General features: G+C 39.5%; 1 protein-coding gene across 1 annotated transcript in view; it reads left to right on the forward strand.

Annotated features, from left to right (window-relative positions):
• The window catches only part of LOC308195981 (uncharacterized protein), a 140,150-nt gene that overhangs the window by 86,399 nt on the left and 28,213 nt on the right, over positions 1 to 25,538 (forward strand). The window contains exons 1-2 of the mRNA XM_080594319.1: positions 5,681 to 5,953; positions 24,522 to 24,636. Coding sequence (XP_080450445.1) covers positions 5,828 to 5,953; positions 24,522 to 24,636 — 241 coding nt within the window. The 5' untranslated portion in view covers positions 5,681 to 5,827. Of the gene's footprint in view, positions 5,954 to 24,521; positions 24,637 to 25,538 lie in introns of the transcript that reaches the window.

Consider the following 25,538-nt stretch of genomic DNA (forward strand, 5'->3'; position numbering starts at 1 on the left):
ATGTAATTTTATATTAAGCATGTACATGATTTTAGCTTTAGACCTGCTGGAGTCTGGGTAAAAATATGTATTTTGAAGTTCTGACTGGAGAACAAGTTGGAACAAGCCTGGAAAGTAAAAAATCACTAAGCAAAGAAAGAAGACGTAAAACAAGTATAAAAAATGGATTGGACTCGAGAATAGAGTAAAGAAACATTAAAAGAATTTAAATAGGGAAAATCAAGACCTGAATTAGCAAACTTTAATTGTTGCAGACACCAGCCAGATAATAAATGTACTTTAGAGTAAGACCAAAAATGGCATGAAATTAATTTATTTCATAGCCTTCACTGTAGAACAGTGCAATTATGAACTTGGCAGCCAGGTGCTGCATTGGCTAGAGACCAGGTTAATATACAGTATTTGATTATAAAATGATTCATTATAAATATGGCAGGTCTATCTCTTTCTTATTGGGATTGTCATATATCAATATAAATAAATGAGTAGAAAGTGCTGGCCGTACCCAGCTATTTTTGCTATAAAAGCCTACATTGTTATTACATATAGAGTACACTGAAGTGATACTCGGTTCCCACAGTAATAGACTCTTTACAGCTACTGGAGATGCATGGAGACTCTTAGAGTGTTCTGTTTAAAACAGAGAGAAGAGAAGAAATTATGAGACTTTCAATTTTACAACAGACAGAATACAGCAATTTCCATTAAAAATTTTTATAAATATCACTGCAAGTGAGTAAATCCATATTAATATTCTTTACCTATTCCATACACTAATCATAGAAAATACCATAAAAGCCAGAGTAATGCTACCTGTTTGGAAAAATTAAGCTGTAAAGTTTTTAATGGTGACCACTTTAACAGTGTGAGTGGTTACAAGTCTGATGAGGTATATATAAGGTTATGTCCATATAATTTCAATTTTGCCATGCCAGTATTTAGGTAAAGCTGGCAGCAATCAATCTCTTATTCTGGATATTAATCTATATTTTATGTGATATTCACTTAGTGTTTAAGTACCAATTCTAATTAAACTCAGTATGAATCTTGCAGGACTTACCCCAGTGTTATGTGGGGCTTGGGTTTTGCCATATGTAGTTTATTTTTCATTTGCATTGCTGGAAGTTTTGTCCTCTTACAGATGTGTGGAATCAGGGCGTTCGTTTTGTGATTTTGGTCACATGTTTGCTGTATGTGTGCAAACCTATTTGTGCATAGATAAATAAGCAGAGCTATGCTTCTGTATCAGAACTTAATTTATTGCGACATCCTGATGCTGGTGCTTGGGCCAACATGTGTTTTATCACACTATTAGGTGATTTAGGATTCTGCAAAAATATATTATGCAAGTGTGGATGGATAGCACTTTATACACATAAGACTGAGGCATACCTCTTATCTGTCCTTGAATTTTAGGACTATCATTGACTTTGCATGAAAAATTCTCCCTAGCCTTCCTCAATGTACAGTAGTGTTGTCTTTTAAAGATTAGGATTTATAAAGCAGAACATAATTGTTAGATTTTTAAATACAGTTAGGCTTTCTCTCCAGCTGCATTCTTTGTTAAAAGCTGCTTAAATTCCCATATATTTAAAGATGTCTTTTTAATGACTGTTCCTGATTTAAAACCTTTCTCCATTATTTCACTTTTCTTCTCCTTTTCTTTTTGTCCCCTGCTAATGTAAGAGCATTCTGACAGGACCATATTTAATTAAGGAAACAGGCCAAATTCTGCCCTCACTTAAAACCCATTCAGTTTCAAACTTGGGCAATGTGGTGATGGAGACTGAGGTGACATTTGCCCTGGCTGATAGCTTTTGTAAAGCAGTAGGCAGTGAGCTCAGTCAGGACTGGGGCTGCACTGTGCTGGGCAGTGTTTAAGCACAGACTTTGCTCTGCAAAGCCCAGGTGCAAAGGCAGGAGGGGAAGCACTTGCAGTTTTTGCTCTAAATGCTCAGGCAAAGTAGTCTTTCAATCACTGTTTCTACCCCAGCGTTCTTACCAGCCGTTGCTGCACTTTTTCATATAGCTATTTCATCAGAATGATGTACTGACAAGGAATTTAAAGTGAAAAATAGGGCAGTGGCCTTGCTATTTGGCTAAAAAAGGGTAACAAGGAAGAGACCGTTATTAGTTTGACAAAGAAAGAGGGGGTCAGCTGTCAAAGCTGGCAGGGTGGTGGGGAATAGGTGCAGTAAGGGCCAACTTGAATAAATAAGTAGAGTATAGCTCTTAAATGAGGGAAAGGAGCTTAAATGTCATAATCAAGCGACTGATGGATTCAGGGTGTGGGAAAGATACATTGGGCCAGACTGAAAGGGAAGGCAGATGTTCCTTAGCTGTAGAAGACTGTACAGAGAAGGTGATATGAATACGTGGGAGGCTAGAATGGAAGAGCTGTAGTGAAGAAGGTAATTAGAGTGAAAGCAGAAGATGAGGGCCTGAACAAGTGTTTTAGAGCTATAGTCAGAAGGAAACATCTGACTGTTGAAGTCGTAATTCAAGAAGAAATAGAAGAATTTGAATACAGCTTGCTTATGGGGGAATAATGAACAGAAGGAAACCAATGAACCTATCAAAGCCTGACCAAGACAAAGATTATGATTTTATTATACACAGTGAATGATGTCAGTGTGAGAAACACTCAAAATAGCATTTCTGAAATTTGGTGTTGCTAATGGGTTTGTAGCCATGTGGCTCAGAGATGTTGGCCCATTTCTTTTCTGAAAGAAGATGGACTTAGATGACAGAAACAGCTATTGTCCCAGATGTGCCATCCTTGCTCCAACAAAACTTGCTAGGAATGGCTCTTTTAGGCACAGCATTTCTGTTCTCTGGAAAAAAAGTCTTCCTTTCTCTAAAGTCTCTAGAATTCAACATATATCTTTAGGATTGTCATATATAAGTACAGAAGTATACCCCAGATGTCAGGGGGTTTGTTCACTTCGACATTAGTACCCTTTTGTTTGCCATTTGGTATAATCTTTTTGGTTAGAAATAGAAACAAGTATGGCAGACTGCAGGCTTCTCTCAGTCCCTGAATGTCCAGTTCTTTTGAATGTGAGAGGAAAACCGCAAGAAACCTTAATTAATCTGTCCACATTGCTACACTGTGAAATGTAACTTTTGTGTCTTGTAGTATCTTGATATGAGTGAGGTATTTAAGTTAGTATGGAAAGTGTATTAAATATTTAGGGTTGTATTTCAGCTTCCTAGTTTTAGAGCTTTGGGGACAAGCACTATTATTTCCTGTATATCATGTACAATACCAAGTACAAGAGGGCCTTGACCTGCTAGTCCTCCAGGAGCTGCCGCAATAAATAACAGTAGCTGGGAAACACTCCGTCATTCTAACATGTTGCTGTTACTGTTGTAGTTTAAAGTAAAATAGATGGATCATCTTGACAATACTTACTGGTGCTGTTTTTTGGTAGTAGATATTGTCCTTATTAAAGTAAATTCAGTAAAAGATATTATTTGTGTCAAGCCCTGGCCCTGGCAGTTGCTGAAAACTTCAAACTTCTGATGAATACAGGTGTGCTCCAGGTGTTCAGCATCCTTCATGAACAACCCCTATTCAAATACATAGATGCACACACACACCACTACTGTATATTGGGCACGGCATTTGATTACCCATAGAAAACAGTGGTAATACCTGAACTCTGTGGTAATGCCATCATTCTAAGGGAGGCAGTGGCTAAACAATAATACCAGACTGAAGCTGGAAACATTGCAGCACACTGTTGGTTGTGTTATAGCTTGCTTTTCTATACAATTTTCTGCTCTGTGCTTTGCGGGCTGGATTGACTGCCTATTGCATTTCTCAGCCTTTCCATGCTTCTGTTCAGGTACTATTTCCAGAGCTGGACAGTGTGAGCTGCGTGTTTGGTTGGTGTGGGAGCTGGGGTTGCCCTGCACCTTCCAGCTAAGAGCACTTTTCTCCCTCCCACTAAAGTGAAGAACCAAACAGTACTGCTCTGGTTATGGGATCAGCTGTGGGTCTAAGGGCAAGTGCTGTTGCATTTTCTGCGCCTCAGGAGAATGCTGGAACGGGTCCTGTTTCCCAAACAATTTCAAAGGGAAGGTGAGTGGGTAGTGAACAATTGAATGAGAATGCTCCCTATCCCTCAAAATCTTCCTTCTCTAACTTCAATGGAATCCTTGCTCAAGAGGTTTAGTAGTGTATTTTAACTTGGTGGTATCTTAATACTTTTTGGGTGTCAGTATTTTGAATAATTCAAGTGGTGTCACCTATCATTAATCTCTGCCTCTGCCAGTCAGGATTCTGACATTGTCTGTGGGTGGGTAATAAGAGATCCAGTACCTGAAAAGTTTCATTGTACTCCCTGCTGCTTTAGATCTGAAGAAGGGCTTGCATGCCTGAAAGCTTGTCTGTTCTTTTCTAACTATGTCAATTGGTTTAACAAATTCTATTACCTTTCTGTACTAACCCTGCCTGTAGTCTGTTGCTCATCACACTGTTCTTTTCCCTCAGTTTCCCTTAAATACAAACCATTCCTCTTTATCTCTCTACTTTTTTTCCTGTCTTCCTTTTTTTCCATCTGTCATCCCTTGTCATAAATTTATTTCTCGTATTTTCTGCCCTGTTTCATTTAAAAGCCAGAACCATAAAACACGAGTCTAAAAATTACACCTTCTGACTATGCTGGTTATACTGTCTTGGCCTGAGTCACCTTTCACACCTGTAAGGCTTTGTCTTTTTCGTTCCATTAATCTTTGCTTCTGAAGGATTCAGCATTTCCCTAATAACAGCCTATTTCGATGGATAGCAGCATTGCAGGATGGACTCCAAAAACGCTAGTTAGAGTAAGATTTGTCTTGACAAAAATGTCAGTCAGAAGAAGTTTGATCTGACAGTATTTTCATCTCATGATTTTGAGGAAAAAGTACTTTGAATGTTTTCAGAGGAGACCAGAAAATCATTCAGGTAAATATTGAAGTTTTTTTTTTTTTTTTTTTCCTAGTCTTTGAGAGAACATGCCATTACTAGCGAAGGAATTCACAGGAATTATCAAGTCCAGACTGACTTTTTTATTATAATGTTCCAATTCACTATGTAAACTCTTAACTAAAAACATTTTTCTGGAATAAAGATTATGAGTATGAAACAATTTTTGTAGTCAGAGATCATTTTGTAATTATCAGAATATCCATAAAAACCTTAAAAATTAGGAGTTAAGTTTACATTTTAAAATATTTAGAATAGGAGAAAAACACATAGGAATCTAAATACTTCAACTCTTTCTTTCAGAAAATCACATTACCTCTCCACTTTATATTCTTTCTATTCCTACTAATTTTATTTTATTTTATTTATTTTATTTTATTTTATTTTATTTTATTTTATTTTATTTTGAATCAAGGGCTTTTTCTTAGAATACTTTTTCTAAGAATATTACTAGGAATTCTTAAATATGAAATCCCACCACTCTGTGATCCTACTGCTGCTATACTCTTTAAATTGGAACGGTTCCTGTAAAATGAACATATTCTGTAATTCTTGACTTCTCTGGGACCTAATGATTTTCTCTTTTCTCTCCTGAGCGTTTGGGACAAGCAAATATGTTTTACTGTTTCCTCTGAGGGAGGAAGTTCACGCTGCTTCTTGCTGGTCATATCTGTCTGTGACTTGCTACGTGGCTTTGGAGGGGGTGAAAGTAGGTTGCAACGCATTCTTGCCATTTTATCAGACTTCAGTATTGATTCTCAGAAGTTTCTTCCCCCTTTTCAAGTGACTGTACATCCTGCATTTCTCCTGGAGGGGCAGTGTTTTGCAGAATGTCTTGGCGATGCATCGATTTAAATGACCACTAGAAGTCTTGGTTCCTCTACCTTCTGTGGTTGCACTGACCTCTCTTATTCAAGGACCAGGAAGATGGAGAATCGAGAACAGGAGCTTGCCAAGAGAACCTTGAGGACACCTCAGCAGGTTAGTTTTAGGCATGTTATTTTAGTCAGGTCTCCATTGCCCTAGGGATATGTTGGCTGAAGTAGAATAGGAGAGGGCAAGTTATTTTGTTATCATTTTTGGAGCAGTCATTGAAGACATTGATGACACCTTTCTGAGAAAACTAGGTAGAATGTACTTTTATTACACCCTCTATGATGAGGAATGGGAATAAGAAAAAGAGAAAGCAGATGTTTGAGTTTAAATATAAAGATAGAAAAATAGTACAAAGAGAGAGTTTGGGTTGTAACAGACATTTCATTTTCTTATTTTACCCCCTGAATCTTTGTCTCTCATTCTGTTTTGAAGAATGGATAAAGAGAGCTTAGAAAGGTACTTTTTACTAGTCTCTTTAACCAAAGTTTACACTCCCACTAGTAATTCAGGTGCAGTTTCACATACAAGTCAATCACAAGCAAAGTATTGTGGCATTTTCAATGCATCCTTGAAAAACTTCCAGATTGTTCTATTTTCTGTCTCAAAATTGTTCTTGCCTCCCCGAGACGCACAAAGGTTAATGTAGAAATGACCTGTTGAAAGATTTCTAAGCAGCTTTCAAATCAGGCAAACAACTGATGGCAAATTTTAACTATTACTGTAGCCTATCACTTCACCATCATACTGGCAATATGTGTCAATAAGTGTACTGAAAAAGAGGTATTCAAACCAACTTGTTGCAGTAAACAATGCTGTAGCAAAAACAGTATTATAAAATTTCATGTGACCTTTTGAGAAAAGTGCTAATTTCATGGGGAGTTCTAGGAAAAAGTGCCAATTTCATGCAAATTCAAGGGGAAAAGATAGATTGGAAGGTCTTACTTGGGAAGTATAAAAGATGTAATGACTGTAAAAGATATACAAGCCTACTAATCATGAAAGCAACACTCTTTTACTGGTGTATATTAATCGCCTCATATCATGCTGGCAAAATGCAGAAATGTGATGTTTTACTCCATGCATGATGACATGCAGCTGTACATTGATTTCCAAACAGGTCTGAAAATGGATTCCTGAATCAGTTTCTTTTGGAGTTCTCTGCAGGCTCAAATAGTTCTGCCTCCTTGTTGTAGCCTAGAAGTATCAAGGTCATCCTGATTTTAGATGTCTAGCCCATGTGAATAAACAAGTGTGACTGATTATTTGAAAAAACTATATGAGCCTGAGACTTCTGTTATTGCTCCTTGTATTTTTACTCTTTGAGGTTTATGTGGGCATGAGCAGAGCATACTGTATGAAAGCTGCACATTCAGCCAGTGGTGGGAACAGTTTACCACTGAATTTGAAATGAATGTAAAATAAAAGGCAAGAAAAATCAGAATAGGTTTTGTGATTATTTAGATTTTCAGTGATTTACCTGACTTCTCTGCCATAATGTAATCAGTGAGAGAGGTGAAAAATGTAATAAGTATCCTTCAAAAGTGCAGAAGCTGTTGAATTTGTATGTGTCTGTTCCCAAAATTTCATTCAATCTTTCTTTGGAATTCTTGTCTACGTCCAGTCGAGAATGCTAATAGACAGGCTGAAACTGTGAAAATAATATAACTTAAAATAATTTTTACAAGACCGGCAGTGATCATTGCTCATATGTAGTACGAACGTTTTACCACCTTAAGTATTTTAACAATTGAGGTTCATTCTGGAGGCAGTGGTCAGGGTTTTGGTAGATTTTAGCCATTGCTTGAGCATATTGGTCCAGATTTGGGAAAGCTGCAAAGCTGCTCTGTGGTGTCAGAACAAAACTATAGAAATTTCTAAAGACAAGTGAGTCTTATTCGTGATGCTTTTCACTTTGAGTTGAAACTGTATGAGAATGAATGATATTGCATAACTCTAGCCATGGTAAAATCAGAATCAGCTTTTCATAGATTTGTATACAATTAAAACAGTAGAATTACTGAATGAAGGATGTTTACTGTATTTGATATTCCTTCCTTTGAAATGTGTTGTTAAGGTGCTCTCATCTACATTTTATGATTATTCTTCTCTCTAACTATGTTTGAAATGGATTGTAAATTGCCTAAACTATCCACAAACTAAGAGAACTTCATGATACTCCAACAGTTTCTCTGCAGAGTCACAGAAAATGAATATATGTCAAAGTCAAAATGTATGACCTCACCTGTCCGCAAAGTAGTTTGAAAAGCACAGAAGAATGAGGAGATGGGTATAGCATAGAAAGAAATTGTATAGTGTCCCTCATACAGAATACTTAATAGAGAGATGACTCTTTATGGAGTTGTAACTTTAAAAGGCAGTTTTATTGACGTACAGAATACCTGTAAGTCCAGCAAAAGATTAAGCATTATCTCAGAGAAGTCCACTATAGTTTAGTGAAAGATCAAAGAGTTCCATTAACAGTGCAGTAGGAGGTAAAATATATATATAGCAAAGGTTTATGAAGCTCTGATGAGGCCCCCCCAGGGAACTGGAAGAGACTCAGTAGGTGAGAACTACGGAAGGAGATAAAGGAGGGGGAAGATGGGTGGGCAATTATTGCCAGTCTAGAAGAAGGAGGCAGAACAAATTATTCTAATGGTAGTTTTTAGGAATACATCTTGAATGCACAAGCTGATAGCAATAATTGAGTGTGATAAAACCCCAGACAGTGAAACTTCTTTTAGCACAAACATGTCAAGACAAAAATATCAAGTCACGTAAAGACCCTCCACCCCCTTCCTGACATCATGGTTCAACATTAGTCATGGTTGGCAAACTTACCCTGAACTTACTGAAATAAAAAAAAAAAGAAAAAAAAAGAAAAAAAAAAAAAGAAGAAGCAACAATTGAAAAATGGTGAAAACTATCTCCTACTTTTCCAGTAGCTGTGATTCATAGAATCATAGAACAGCTTGGGTTGGAAGGGACCTTAAATACCATCCAGTTCCAACCCTCCTCCCATGGGCAAGGATGCCATCCACTAGATCAGGTTGCCCAGGGCCTCATCTAACCTGGTTGTAGACACCTCCAAGGATGGGGCATCCGCAGCTTCTCTGGATAACCTTTTCCAGTGCCTTACCACCCTCTGAGTGATGAATTTAATTCTAATGTCCTAACATCCTAACAGGCTGGGAGGACTTCTACAGGTGCATCTTTTTTTTTTTTTTTGTGTGTGTGTGTATGTGTGTGTGACTATTTAATGAAAAAAAAAAGTGTATTATTAGAACAGTTCTAAAATCCTGGAAATAGTGGAGAATCTAGGTAAAGAGTACAGCTGAGAGCTGAGGCCATAGATCAACACCAAGAACTATGCTAAAGCTTTAAAAATTAAAAAAAAAAAGTACACTTTTTGTATTTCATGATTCTTGTTAGTTAAATTTCAAAACACTTTAGGAAGGAGCGGTTGTTCTCTGCATACCCAGTGCCTTGAGCTGGTGGAAGGGGATGGGGAGCAGGATGTGGCCTTCGCTATCCATGAGGAAATGGTTGGCGACCTGCTACGGAGCTTGGACGTGCGCAAGTTGATGGGGCTGGATGGGATGCACCCGAGGGTACTGAAAGAACTGGCATAGGAGCTGGCCAAGCCGCTTTCCATCATTTATCGGCAGTCCTGGCTATCGGGGGAGGTCCCAGTTGACTGGCGGCTAGCCAATGTGATGCCCATCTATAAGAAGGGCCGCAGGGCAGACCCGGGGAACTATAGGCCTGTCAGTTTGACCTCAGTGCCAGGAAAGCTCATGGAGCAGATTATCTTGAGGGTCATCACGCGGCACTTGCAGGGCAAGCAGGCGATCAGGCCCAGTCAGCATGGGTTTATGAAAGGCAGGTCCTGCTTGACGAACCTGATCTCCTTCTATGGCAAAGTGACGCGCTTGGTGGATGAGGGAAAGGCTGTGGATGTGGTTTACCTTGACCTCAGTAAGGCTTTTGACACAGTTCCCCACAACATTCTCCTCGAGAAACTGGCTGCTCGGGGCTTGGACTGGCGTACGCTTCGCTGGGTTAGAAACTGGCTGGATAGCCGGGCCCAGAGAGTTGTGGTGAATGGAGTCAAATCTGGTTGGAGGCTGGTCGCTAGTGGTGTCCCCCAGGGCTCGGTACTGGGGCCGGTCCTCTTTAATATCTTTATCGATGATCTGGATGAGGGCGTCCAGTGCACCCTCAGTAAGTTTGCAGATGACACCAAGCTAAGCGTGTGTGTCGATCTGCTCGAGGGCAGGAAGGCTCTGCAGGAGGATCTGGATAGGCTGGACCGATGGGCTGAGGTCAACTGCATGAAGTTCAACAAGGCCAAGTGCCGGGTCCTGCACCTGGGGCACGACAACCCCAAGCAGAGCTACAGGCTGGGAGATGAGTGGCTGGAAAGCTGCCTAGCCGAGAAGGACCTGGGAGTATTGGTTGATAGTCGGCTGAATATGAGCCAGCAGTGTGCCCAGGTGGCCAAGAAGGCCAACAGCATCCTGGCCTGCATAAGAAGCAGTGTGGCCAGCAGGTCGAGGGAAGTGATTGTCCCCCTGTACTCGGCTCTGGTGAGGCCGCACCTTGAGTACTGTGTTCAGTTTTGGGCCCCTCGCTACAGGAAGGACATGGATGTGCTTGAGCGAGTCCAGAGAAGGGCGACCAAGCTGGTGAGGGGTCTGGAGAACAAGTCTTACAAGGAGCGGCTGAGGGAGCTGGGGTTGTTCAGCCTGGAGAAGAGGAAGCTCAGGGGCGACCTTATCGCTCTCTACAGTTACCTTAAAGGAGGCTGTAGAGAGGTGGGGGTTGGTCTGTTCTCCCACGTGCCTGGTGACAGGACGAGGGGGAATGGGCGAAAGTTGCGACAGGGGAGTTTTAGGTTGGATGTTAGGAAGTACTTCTTTACCGAAAGGGTTATTAAGCATTGGAACGGGCTGCCCAGGGAGGTGGTGGAGTCACCATCCCTGGAGATCTTTAAAAGACATTTAGATGTAGAGCTTAGTGATATGGTTTAGTGGAGTACTTAGTGTTAGGTCGGAGGTTGGACTCGATGATCTTGAGGTCTCTTCCAACCTAGAAATCTGTGATACTGTGATAGAACATTGTCATCTTCTTCTCATAAACACAAAAGGAAATCAAGCTGGCTGAGGAGCCAGAGACTCACCCTGAGTCACACTGAACTGTTGACAGTGCTTGAAAAGTATTCCTGACTTCTTGTTCAGCTCTCACCAGCTGCCTTCTCTGCACCCAGCACACTGTGTACCTTCCTCCAGAATCCCTGCGCAAACTGTTTCTGAGCCCAGGGATGAATCTGTCTCTGCATTTGCACACAGAAGGTGGTAATTCGGGGCACATTTCTGACCTGGAGTTCCAGTTGTGGCAAAGCTGTTATCCAAAAATTGCTGGGAGGTCCAGAAGAATACGTACTTTAAGTAACTCCTTTAAAATCTGGAAGTAACAGAGAGGTAACCAGTCAGGGAGCAAGGACAACCAGAAACCTGTAATAGTCATCTAGATAATCACATATACGCTCATTTTGACACAGTGAAACCAACAGCTATTGGTTACTACAGACATGGCATACCTAACTGATAGTAGCTTCACACCTGAAGGGTAGCTCATGCTCATCATTAGCATATTTCACTACTGATGAGCTCTGGATAAAGGCAATGAAATGGGAGAATAACATAAACTGAGCTTCCCCCACTGCAGAAAAATGTGCCCCAGACCTGGAAGTGTTCAAGGCCAGGCTGGATGTGGTTTTGGGCAACCTGTTCTGGTGGGAGGTGTGCCTGCCCAAGGCAGAGGGGGTGGAACTGGATGGTCTTTAAGGACCCTTCCAACCCAAAACGTTCTGCTCTTATATGATTGTAAGTCCATTTAGCTCACAGTAGAAGGGAGCAAACTGCTCCCATAACACCAGATGAAAGGAATTTTAAATTTCGTTTAAATCTACTATAGATAAATTTTCAATGCTCATAATATTAAACTGCAGGATATTAACTGAACATCAGAGTCCAGTCCTTGCTTTCTTATGCCTAAGAAGGTATATTTCTGGGAAATAATCCCACTTCTTTCTCCCCTCCACCCTCCCTAAAATCCCAGTAGTTTTACTTGTGCTTTTATGCAAATCTAGAGAATATAACTTCATATACATTAAGTTTTGTTTATTAGGAAGAATTAGATCCTTCGGCAAATGAATCATCTACCATGCAGCACCTCTTCTTCCTTAAGTAGGTAGAGCCTTAGGCCTTCCATCAAATTGTACAGTGTTCAGTTTTTGAAGTTGGACCAATTTTAATTCTAGTTCACAAATTATTTGATTGAGTCAAGTGCAGTCATGAGGTGGAAAAGTGGTGATAGATGACTATGATAAATGCACTTTAAAGAAAAGTGCCCCAAGAAAGCTGTGCAGATGTATTCAGCTGCATAATATCAGATTTCTATGAAAAGGGTAGCCATTGATATGCTAGAAGAACTCCCACTAATGGAATCATAATTAGCGCAAGCTACTTGCATCCTGTGCAAAGTCAACTTTCCCTTGTCACAGAGAAGAAAGTAGTAGTATTTTAGTAAAGCTTGATGCTTTGCTACTTTTATTCCCAAATGGACTTTAAATTATGGACTTTAAATTAAACCCTTTCTCAGACAATAATTGGTGACTGGAATTGCCTACTAGAGCTGTATTTGGATTTGTGATTTCTATATATGTTGTGCATGATATACTGAATTTTAGATTTAATGTTCAGTAGTGTGGGTTGTTCAAGGACCCCGTGGTGTTACTTGGGCAGTTAGTATCACGGCCTGCATGTTCAACCACCGTTTCTGTCTGAATTAGCTGCATCAAAAGTATTTTGGGTAGTTCACACTGAAGTCACTTTTCCAATTGCAATCAGGATATAACCAATGAATAATGAAAGCATTAGGTAAAAATAAAGGAAATTATTGGTATTGGTAATTTATCCAACAAAAATGATTTTATTATTATTATTATTATTTTTGTCATAGGATTTGAATGTTAGATTTTGGACCAAGTTTTTTTCCTGAAACCCAAGGGACTTCAGGGAAAAATTCCATCAGTGTAGAGTAAGGATATTGTCTCCCGCACTAAAGCTGCTCTTCTTTGCAATGGATGTGTGGATACCTGGGTCCCAGTCATCAAGGACATTTGAACTGCTTTAAGCAGTGCTATAATGAACCTTCATTTCTAGGATGTCAAAGGAGACCTAGTCATCCTTATGCCCAAAAGCCTTTAATTTGTTACGGAGATACGCCTAGGTTTAAACTCTGCCACTGTTGTTTGTAATATCATGAAACACTGTATGTACTACAGTACCAGGTCTGAGAGCCAAATAAAGAGTATTTGCAATGGACTCAGCAGAGGTCCAAATATAGCTGCTATTTGAGAAACTGGTCCTATGTTTCAATACGATACAAAGAATACAAATGAAATCTAGAAAACTGGGTTCTTTCACTTTGGTGTAATGCCACTGAAAGCATTGGAGCTTCTCTGATTTATAGGAGATGAGCATCTCAACTGTAATATTTTATTACTCGATTTTAGAGTATAAATGAACATGAGGAAACTGTGCAACTCTATAGTTTTTTTGTTTCTGTTTTTGTTTTTTAATCAGAAAAACAGGTTTTTCACAAACTTTTAATGAGAAGTCATTCTTAGTGTGTAAATTCCATTATTGTTAGAGGGTGAATGTGTAAAGCATGACTGAATCAATCCCATAGTCTTTATTTCAAACCATTTCAGTATTAGTTATCAAAGCATTTTCTGTGGTTCACTACCTTGCTTAAATAGCAGGATTTGCAACAATATTACTTGGTAAGAAAGGGTTAAGAAATGAAAGATAAAGAGCTCCAAGTGTCATTGTTTTAGTACCAGCAGTGTTATGTCTCTGCTACAGTGCATAAAGAAAAGAAGAAATGCTGACAAGAAAGAAATACCACATTTTAAAAAACTTTCCTGAGTCTAAGAAACATACTTTTAAATTTGTGCCAGTTACAGTAATTAGTAAACTTGTTCTTAATAGTGTTGTTAAAATGTAATTTTTTCACACTTTCTCTGACTTTGACACTGCTGCTTTTTAAACTTCATTTTGCACTTTGTTCCATTGTTCTTTAATCTGCTGCACTTTGCATTTAGTATCACTGAAATTTCGCACTTACTATGTCAATAACATCTGGCAAAATTGCCACCTATTAAGAGTAAGTGTTCTTTTTTCTCCTGTGAGAAATGTGATGGTGTATTATATTGGTTTCCCTTGAGAGGCTAAGGAGACAATTTTAAAGCAGATAAATGCATTAAAGAAATAACCTGAACTATGAGAGAAGGTTAACGAAAGTCAGAAACTTTTTACTTTTTTTTTTTTACCTTTTTTTTTTTTTACCTTTGATAAAAGCATCCTGCACATGTGGGGAGTGAAAAAAATAATTTGGTTATGCAATCTTTTGCACATTTGGATGTATGCTACCTTTCATAATGCTGCTGCAGGATACGTTATGTTCTCATAGGCTTTTATCTACATCAATATTTTTCTGCCCATGTTGTATATGTGTCAGTTTAATGATGAATTGCAGCAAGTGTGCTGATAAGTTGAGCACTATCAGATCATTGTGGAAAAACAAGAATGGTTTTCCAGAGATGCTGTAGATGGAGGAGGCCTGGCTTTGCATCTTCCACCTACATTGTCAAGCACCATTCCAGTTCACCTGTGCACCAGTCTCCTTCTCACAGCATAAATATTCTACCAAAAGAAGGTGGGATGGGTTAGAAAGAAGTCATCGCTCTTTTCTCCTCTGCACTTTTTAGCCCAGTTAGAAAAGTTTCATGACCTTTTGCTATCACCTGTGCCTGGATGATTGACCCACTTTGGGCATACTGCTTTCAAGATCTTCCTGAGTTAGCACATACACGTGCATAACTGAAGGTAATCTGGCCTTAAAGTGTACAATATTTTCCTAAACTATGTAAATATATTGAGTATGCCTGCAATTCTTATATATGCATTACTAGTAAATGAAACTGAATTTACAGAAGTACAGTCTGAGTGACAGACTTTTCCTTTGCCATGGATAAAATCTGAGTGAAATTGAGCCACCCGTGCCATGCACATTCTGAAATGATGCTGGGTTTCCAATAATTGGAAATAGGCAAGAAGGGAAAAAGCTTCATAGAAGAAAATTCTGTAGCACCATTTACACCATTGGGTTGATTTTCGTAGTAGTGCCCTCCATGGCATTGCAGGAATGTGAGCGGGGAAGGGCTGAGGGAAATATAGCCTGTTCAGGAGACTGTCACAGCCATAGGGGATCTTTCTATTGACTTCAGGAGAGCTTTGGACTGAGCCTATGTTATAAATAAAAACTACACAAACTGATTGAAAAAAACAGGAGGGATGGGAACACAATGAACTGAGACACAGTGATGTGGGATTTTGGTACTTTGGCAGATGATGGAAGGGCATTCCTTGTCTGTAGATCTTCATGACAGGACCCTGTGGTACAAACACAGTGATACCTAGCTTTGAATGAGGGATGTGAGTTTTGTGTCCAGCTACATGCACAGCTCCAGTTAGCATAATGAGAACTACGCATACAATGAAACACAGAGAGAGTAGACTTGACCAGGAAAAAATCTGTCCCCATGGAAAAGCAACTTAGCAATTAGACTAAGGAAACGGATTGTTCTAAAATTGGTATACTTGATCTTTATTCAGCATATTGTTAAAGAAAAATAGCTACATTCTTCATCTTTGTACAGATACATGTATGAGACTGAAAAATGTAAGCAGCTTGTATCTGTTTGAATTCAAACGAAATTTTACTTGAGTAAAGAAACATAAGGACGAGTTCAATGCCTTAGTTACTTTGATATGTAAGATTATTATACAATACATCTCTTCTGAAGTAATTTGAAGTAATATTACAGATTTGTTATCTAGCTACAGTACAATGCGTCTTCCTATGGTTTTTGATTTGCACGTAATATTTATAATGTCATTTATTAGCTTATTTCAGTGTAAATCTACCCAGGTGATGTGTTACTGCTTAAACTTTGAATGTGTGTCTTGGAGGACACAGAAATAACAAAATAAAGCATGCTTGAACACTGTCATTCTTTTCTTTCTTTCACATATACAATTAAGGCTCAGGTATTTGCATGTGAATTGATCCTGCATTATAACATGGGGTTTACATACCACTGGTTACAAATAATGAGGTAGTGAAGAACAACAATTGCATGTCTCCTCCCAGTTTTTCCCTTTTCTTAAACTTCTCTTCTTCATTCTTTATTGGCTGCAATTTAAAATCTTTTCCTTGACATGAAAGCATTTTCTTCTTACAGAGTGTCTCCTCTGACACTTTATTTTAAAATAATTTTATATCACAAAAGATTTTTCTTAACAACACACAAATAAGACTCTAATGAGCACAAGCATGAATCAAATACTCGTGTGTTGTCCAGTGTTATCCAGCATGATACTGCTGGGCTCATCGTTAGCCTTCCTTCTAGAATTGAGTCACTTCCAATTTCTTAATTTAGAAAAGATGACTTGTTTCCTTGTATTGAAAATCCACCAAGAATTTACAGTGGTGGTTCATTAACTTCTTCCAGTTGGAGACAGAATTAGGGACTCAAGCAAGTTCTTGAGGTGACTGCATGACTAACCTACCCCCTTTTTTTTTCTTCATTTAAAGACGTGGTAGATTACATGCAGCTAGCTCACATGAGCCTTGTTCACACTTTGTAATGCTGTTCTTGGTAGGTAGTTCCCATGATTTCCTGGGGAGGATTCAGAGAGTAAGTCAAGGTTTGGCAACTTTTCAAAGTTGAGGTGCCAGATGGTATTTTTCTTTCCCAAATTAGAAGTTAAGCGTGCTGTTAGAAACTCAGCAAGAGCTGGGAGGTACTGCCTTTCACAGAAGCAAGATGCTGCCAGTCACCTTATTGGAGGTATCATCTCTCTGCACAAAGCTGTAGTTTCTCAGTCCCTGTTGAACATGGAAGATGGGGGAGTCTCTGCCTCTCACAGGTGCCCCCCTAAAGATGCACTTTGTCTCCCAGCTCCTGAGCCCGTATGAGCCCTGCTGCATATCATTCAGTGGCTGCTGCCTGTGGACCTTCTGTCCATCTAAACCATGCACTGATAACCTCCAGAAAAACAACATTATTAATAGAGCAGACATGCCATTGTCTGACCCAGATTAGGGGAACTGGTTTGGATTATCACAGTGGCCTGCCATCTGATAGTTGTTTTTCTGTGTGCTTTCCATGTTTGTTGTCACTGTGTTGTGGCTGTTTTTATGTTTTTTTTTTTTTTTTTTTTTCCCCTCCAAATTCAGATCTAAATAAGTGACAAAAAGTTCAGAAACTTGTCCTGTAGTGTCTATCTTTAGGCAGTTACACTGACAACAGGTGCTTCAGGGAAAACACACTTGTTACAGGTAGGCAAGTGATTTAGCTGCCAGCACCCATTTTCTGGCACCTGAAAGTTGGCAAAGATGCTCGTCTACTTCCCTGTTCAGCGGCAGCCTGTCAACTGAAAGCTGCTGCAATTTGCATTTCTGAGTCTCTTTCATGTCCACAGAGGTCATGATCCCTAGACTGGGAATCATTGAACTTGTTTGTGAAGCTGCTCTTGCAAAATGGCATGCACTGAATTTACAGAGACACCTCATGTCATAAGGTTCTCTAAGTCTTCTACCTTGTGAGCTAACAGGAGCAAGAAATGTTAGAAAAATGGCACCTTTATAATCTGTGAAGTTAAAGAGTAACTGCTAACTGGTCTCCACTCAGTGCAAGGGAGACACAAGCATACAAAAAAGAGAGGAGAGCTTTATGAAGTGAGTTTGAAGTTTTCAGCTCCATAAAGTGGAATCAGCTCCAGTTCCCATGAGTGAAGTTTTCAGTTCCATAAAGGTGATCTAGCCTATCCTTCCAACCAAACACAGGTGCTCCTCAGTTGTTTGAATGAGGTGGGTGTAGCCAAGATGTGGCTCCTGAGATGACCCTCAGGAAGTGCTTACTTACAGCCCAGGTGATGAGTCCTGTCATGACATGAGTCCTGTCATGCAGCAAGCAGGAGGCCTGATGGTTTGTCTGAATTTGTTGTGTCAGGAAGAGAGGAGCCAGTAAAGCTTTGGAGGGCTTCACTGGACTGCTTTGACACCTGGCTACTTGTCAGATAGCAGAATGGCGCACTGTTTTCTTGGAGAGCTGCTTGCATCTCTCATATGTGGACCATTTCCTGAGCTCTTACCCTCCCTGCCTCCCTCGCAAAAGTTGTGTCTTGTGTGGTTTAGTTGGTAAAAAGAGCTCAAAAAGAGCTGTCATCTCATCTCTTGGAGTTGCAGGAATTGTAGAGCAATGAAGGAAGAAGGATAATGCATCAAGTGGGGGACAAATGAATGTAGCATTTCTCATGAGTGGGGACATTAGCAGATTCAGATCTGACTGGCTGGGGCATGTTGGAGGACCGTCATTGGAGGTACAGAACTTCCTTGCTACTCCCAGCTGACAGCTCATCTCCTATCATATTGGAAAAAAGCGTGAGGAAATCTATTTTGATGCTTTCTCCATCCATTTACCAACTAAACACCAGTTTTAAACAAAAAGGAATGCAAACCAGCTTGACATTTAGCAAGATTGCTCTGATACAACAAATATGTTGCAAGCCTGAAGACAGGTGCATTACCACTAAGAAGGATTTTGTTATGAATGTTCTCATTACAGTGTGTCATGGATAACTAACAGTATACAGTTTGTGCCTTGAGGTTCAGCTTTGCTGTTGTTATATCATTGTCACATGTTTTTATGTTAATCTTTTAGATTAAATGGTAAATAGAGAAGTCTTTATTCAATTAACAAAGAGGTAGTTATTAAGAGAGAGTGATTGAAATAAAATGGTGAGAAATTTAAGTTCTGTATCCTCTTAAATGTGAAAGTACAGAATACGAGAGAGCACAACCAGTACAGTAAGTGATAGAATAAAACCAATAAAAAGTAAAAGCAGTCCTGAAACCTGCCATAGCTCTATGTTCAGCAAGTAAGTGTTAAGGATTTACTTAAGCATTTTTACCCATGCAGCATGGTAAAGGTAATGTAATATCCTAAGTTCTGCATGCACAAATGTAAATATCATGTGACTATTCACATGCATAATGTTAGATATTTACTCCCTCATTGGTTTCAAAAAGACACAGCTTAAAATTTGCTGCTTACTATAAATCTGTCACTGTAGTTTGTATCTGAAGTAAAAATAAAGGACTGTTTTAATTTGTTTATCTGTTTATTTGTTTAATTTGTCCGTCTTCCTTCCAGTAAATGACCCAATTGAGGGATGAATTTTAGTCCTGGACCTTTGTTGTGACCCGTATTCTGATCAGATCTGACTGCAATAATTGTCATTATTATTATTTAAGTGATTTCAGTAGACTTCTAACAGTAACCTGGACTAATGGAACATGTGCATGACTGTGCCAGCCAGTGAGGAAGAAGAGAACCTACCGATGGAGCCAAGAAAGCAAACTGCAACCCACCACTCTCCTTGTTAGACAGCTAGGAAATGTCTTCTCTGCCCTTAGAGCAAGTAGGCAGATATGAAGTGTGGTAATTATCTGTCCCTTATCTTATCAATAATTAATACTTTCCACTTGCATTCTGTTCTCTTCTTTCTAGTTACTACACCTTGTTCATCACCACACTCACTAAGTGTCTTGTTCTGTGTGTTTCCACATCTGTTATGTGTTTATTTTCTTGTACTCTTCTTGGGCAGAAAGGCACACAGAAAATTTTAGATTATTTTTTATAATCTGTAGATCTCTACATATATGTTGCTATATGTTTCAAAAGAAAGCAAGATCATGGTCATTATCATGGTTTTGTGGTGTGGTGGTGGTTTTCTCTGCCTTACCCTGCCAACTGTATGTCATCTGCAAGTAAAATACAGTATGTGCTCTGAGTCTGTATTGCTTTGCAGGTGTTTAGCTTATATTGGTATTTTTCTTTTAATAGTCCTCTGACATATCAATTGTTTTATGCACTGCAGCTTCCTAGCACTGCACAGACGTGTGATCTAATTGTAAAAGCCCAGCAGGACATTTAACTTAGTGTCTTATTTGTTTCATTCTCAGAACCATGTTTGCTGAGGATCCTTGGCTTTGTCCTGACTGCAACAGCAGGACCAGGGCTCTGATTTACTTTAACTTTCTGACACAGACAGAAGCCATTGAGGAACCTGTATGACTGGTCTAACTTAGCATAGCTTGGCAACAGCTCAGCGCTGCAGTCAGACAGCCTATGCTGGCTGCAGATGGTACCTTGATTTCTCCCAGCTGAAGCATCCCCTTAGCTTACACCCAGGCTCCTGCTGGGAGTTACTGCCTCCTCAGGTCTACCAGTGCAAGTCACAGAATAGCTTTCTACTCCAAAGTAGCCACACTGATACAGGTTAAGGAAACAGTTTTTATTGAGTCAGGTTTGGGAGCAACTAGGTGAACAGGCACATGGCAGCTATGATGGAGCAGATAATCACAGAATAAAGAATATTTTGAGTTGGAAGGGACCCACAAGGATCACTGAGTCCAAATCCTGGCTTCACACGGGGCCATCTAAAAAATCATATATCTGAGAGCATTGTCTAAATGCTTCTTGAACTCCGGCAGGCTCGGTGCTATGACCACTGCTCCGGGGAGCCTGTCCCAGTGCCTCACCACCCAGCCTGACCCTCCCCTGTCCCAGCTCCACGCCATTCCCTCGGGTCCTGTCGCTGTCCCCAGAGAGCAGAGCTCAGCGCCTGCCCCTCCGCTCCCCTCGTGAGGGAGCTGCAGGCCGCCATGAGGCCTCCCCTCAGTCTGTTCTGTTCTGGGCTGAACAAACCTAGTGAATTCAGCTGTTCCTCACACATCTTTCTCTCTAAACCTTCACCATTTTGTAGCCCTTCTTTGAACACTCTTTAATAGTTTTATATCCTACTTATATTGTGGTGCCCTAAACTGCACAGAGTACTCAAGGTGAGCCTGCACCAGCACAGAGCAGAGCAGGACAATCCCTTCCCTCGACCAGCTAGCAACACTGTGCCTGTTGCACCCCAGCATACAGTTGGTCCTTTTATCTGCCAGGACACACTGCTGGTTCATACTCAACTTGCCATCGATCAAAATCCCCAGATCCATTTCTGTGGGGCTGCCCTTCAGCCTCTCATTCCCAAGTCCGTACATATATCCAGAGGTTCCCCTTCCCACGTGCAGAATCTGGCACTTGCTCTTAAACTTCATATTGTTGGTGCCTGCCCAGCGCTCTGATTTGTCAAGGTCTCTCTGCAAGGCCTCTCTACCCTCAATGGAGTCAACAGCTCCTCCTAATTTAGTGTTATCCGCAAACTTATTCAGTATACCCTCAAGTCCTGCATCAACCCATTTAAGAAAACGTTGAAGAGAACTGGCCCTAAAATGAGGCCCTACAGAGCCCAACTAGTGACTGTCTGCCAGCCTGATGTAACCCCATTTATTATAACCCTTTGAGTCCCATCAGTCAGCCAATTGTTCACCCATTGCCGTATGGCTTTGTCTAGCTGTATGCTGGGTATTTTGTCCAGAACGATACTGTGAGAAGCAGCATTGAAAGATTTACTGAAATCCAAAAAGATTACATCAACTGGCCTCCCTTGGTCAACTAGATGAGTGACCTTGTCATAAAAGGAGATTAGGTTTGTTAAGTAGGGCTTTCCCCTCATGAACCCATGTTGGCTGTGACCATTGACCACACTGTCCTTCAGGTATTTTTCAGTAAGTGGTGAGATACGGAGTGAGCAGGTGAAGGAGAGTCAGTCATCTGCAGTGGGAGATGAGGCCTGAGCACAGTGCATGTGCTGTCAGAGTCCATGCTAGGCTTCTGAGCTGGGGAAGCGGAGAGATTTTCTGTACCCACCATTTTTCCCTTTTACTGAGATGAGTCTAGCCCTCACACAGAATTGGATCAAACAGAGCTAAAACTTGTTTTTTAAAAGAGTGGAGCAGCTCTTATCCCAGTCAGTGAATGGTTTCTCTAACATGACTGTCACTGATGTATGGAGTATAGGATATGTATGGAGGATAGGATAAACTAATTTCTCCCAGTAGCTGCCTTTGCTTGAGCTCTGGCTTTATATACTAGGTTAATTGATTAGATCGTTTTCATTTTACTTTATCTTGCTAATATCTGAGGCTCAAACACTCTCACTGTGAGCAGTGATCAGCTCCAATGTCATATGAAAGCTATAGATCTGGTCAGAACTTCAGCAGCAACAGCTTTAGGGAAAAAAACAAACAAACACAAACAAACAAACAAACAAAAAAACACGATTGATATACTGACTAAGTAGGTTGCAATCTTCCCCTGCAGTAGGTGGTGCTCACTGCTTAAATAAAATTAGATAGTGACAGTGCCGGGCATACCAGTTTTGACCGGTTCCTAAAACCAAAGACTGTCAAATCACGATGGGAAGAAAAAAAATCTTTGAGAGAGTAAAGCCTTGTTTCATAGTCTGTATTTCATCTATCTAATCTTTCATTTTGTATTTTCACTTAAAAATACTCTAAAACTCCTCTGCTCTCTTGTTGTGTGGACACCTGGTATATTTTATTTCAGAGGTGACTACTTTTCAGTGGTTGGTGAAATTCTGCATGTATTTCATTATACTTTAGGCTATTTTTTGTTGAGGAAAATTGAATGGTAATTTTTATAAACACTAACTTCACCTGTTAGCTGCTGCTTCTAAAGCTTCAGAACAAAGTGAATTCAATGAGAATTTGGTCCCAAATGCTTTGGGAAACCCATATAACTGTCTGGATATATTTTAGGCTCTAAAATACCTTTTAAGACACGTGCTTCAGTCCCGTGTCACTTGTGTGGCTCTGCAGAGCTTTAATTTGTATACAGATCCAACTATCCTTATGTGCCTCTTCTCAGCCAAAATGTGCCCTACTTGCAGCCTTATGTGACATTACTGCTGCATGCCTCTGCAGATGCTGAATTGACTAACTTGCCCTCTCTGGCTTTTCCCTTTTTCAGCACCAGCTTTCTGGTTTCCTGAGCAAGCTCAGGGCATTCACCTACAGAGAAAGGGCACTACAGATAAGGGTACATTCTGGTTCAAATCTGATGATAAGTCTGTTCGAGTACTGGGTCCTGAACAGACATGGTCATAGAAGCTGAATAGAGCCACACATGTTCCTTTGTACTAAAAGTTTGGAATTCATACTGGAATTTTGGATTCAGGCCATCATTGAATTTTTAGGAAAGTTTGGATTAAGATCTGAATTTTGTGACTTATTTCTATAACAGTCTTTAACTGGATGCCAAATTTGTGAGGTCTGCTCTGTCTAAGTATTTGGATATTGGCCAGGTACTTGGATATTATTGCCTTGAAAACTAAAAATAATTGTCTCAGTAGTGAAAACCTCTGTTTTGAGACTTTTTTTTTTTTTCTTCAAAGAAGCTGGACTGGTTACAACACCAGAATAAAAATGTATTAAACAATGTGTGTTAGAAATTTAGCAGTTTGATTTACTATTTATAGATTTGCAAGTCATTATTAATGTTCTGTAATAATATTTCACCTGGCTATAATACATATTTATTCCTTCATGTTTCTAAAGTGCATTGAGAACCTAGTAAAGGGCCACGTTAGTAGAGAAAAGTGTTTTTAAATGAGTTAAAAATTCCAGCTGTTTTCCCCAGAATAGATTTTGCCTGAAGTAAGAATGAATATTAAAGAAGGAATAGAACTTTTTCTACAGTGGATCTTTGCTGACAGTCTGATAAAAGAACATTTCTCTGCATGCTGTCTGTCTCTTTTTCTTGATGATACTTAATTTTAGGTTGGTTTAGTTATTACTTCGTTACATATTTTCTATAATAATGAAAGTTCACTGAGGCTGCCACTTGTCTCATGAGGGAAATCTCCAGTCGAGTAAAAATGAAGTAAACCTCTACTTTTCGGGCAGCAGAGTATTTTTTGTTTTGTTTCGTTTTTGTTTTTCCCGTAAATATCAGTATAGTGTTTAATAATGTCTTCTGGCTCTCCTGAGTAATATGTTGATCTACGAGACTCAGAGATACAAAAATAAAATCCTTAGCTCATTACCTTTAACCTGGCATTTTCTAAATGCAGCGTTCTGCATGGCTTGGTTTTGTTTTGTTTGAAATCATAGCATTTATATTACTATAGAACCTGTTGAAACCCAGGCTGTTAGAGTGCTAATGTACATTATAAAAAGGAAACTAATTTGTGCTGTTTTCTTAGGATACAACTAAGATTATTTTTTTTGACTTGAAAACAAAACAAAACAAAACAAAAAAGATGATGTAAATGTCCATGAGTTAAACTGCCGCACTTTGTGTAACAAGGATAGAGGAAAAAAAGCTACCTCAAAATACATGTAAAAGTGTGTTTGATGAGGCAACAATGAACTCTTAAAACAATGCTGTCACTGTTTCAGCACTTTAAAGTGACACTGTGGTTTTCAAGTATTAATAAACATCCAGGGGGAGCTAGGGAGTAGCAATTTTGCTTTTTCTAATGGTATATAAGGAAATATGAATAGAGAGAAAAGTAGTATAAATGACTAATTCTTCTTTTGGGGTTGGGGCTTTTTTTACTAGGAACTTTTGATGAGAAACTGGTCAGCCATTCTGAGAGTGGTGGAAAGCCTGTCAAGGTCACTGCCAAGGACAAGAGAGTCAATTAGTATGCAGATCAGAGCCAAGGAGTTCAAAGGTATTGTTCCAATTCAATCACATTAGCCAGGCCAGTAATGAACAAACGGCATGACCTTAATCAGGGAGCCTGAACCACTCACTAAAGGGAAGTATGTGTGTCTGTGTATGTATTTGAGGGGGACAGAAGGAGGGGTTAGGGTGGCAAAAAGGATGTGGTTTCTTTTGTTGTTATGTTTTGGTTTGAGCTTATTTATTTATTATTATTATTTTAAGAAAAGGCAAGCCCAGTTTGCTTGATTAGCCACCAGAATTGGAAACTTATTCTGGGTCCCTGTGTTCTGAAGTACAAAATTGCTTTTATTTTTGGGTGTTAACTGAAACAGGCTCAAATGGACAGGTGGCTAGAATATTTTAATAAATGCATTCAGTGATATGCTAAAGGGTATGCAGGAGGAGGGAGATAACCTTATGTAAAACAGTAAACCAAATTTTGCAATTACAGTCTCACACTGTGCTAATTTTCTTAAAGTCTACATGCAAGGAAAATTCTGGGTGATTTTTTTTCCCCTTACTTATAACAGAAAGTAATCCACGCTCTGGTTAATAACGGAGAGGACATTTATTTAGAACAAAAATATTTCTTTAGCATTTTAAGTCTAGAAAATATTGCACTATCCATAATTATATTTCAGATGTCCAAATCACTAGGTTGTTTCATAGGTTTCTCAGTACAATTCCCTGCATGTTTCAGTGTACTCAATATAGTGAAAAGGCAGCATTCTGTGTTATATTCACCTTAACAAATGCCCACTCTCTTATAAACTTACAAAATATCTGTTATTTTTAATGTATACATATACACACTCAAATACTTTCACAAAATGTGTACATGCAAATGACAAAATAATAAAATGACAGGACATATCTGTACTCATTTATATATTGTAATGTCTACATGTT

The sequence above is a fragment of the Anser brachyrhynchus genome, assembly GCF_964034855.1.
Source record: "Anser brachyrhynchus genome assembly, chromosome: 5".
Lineage (NCBI taxonomy): Eukaryota > Metazoa > Chordata > Aves > Anseriformes > Anatidae > Anser > Anser brachyrhynchus.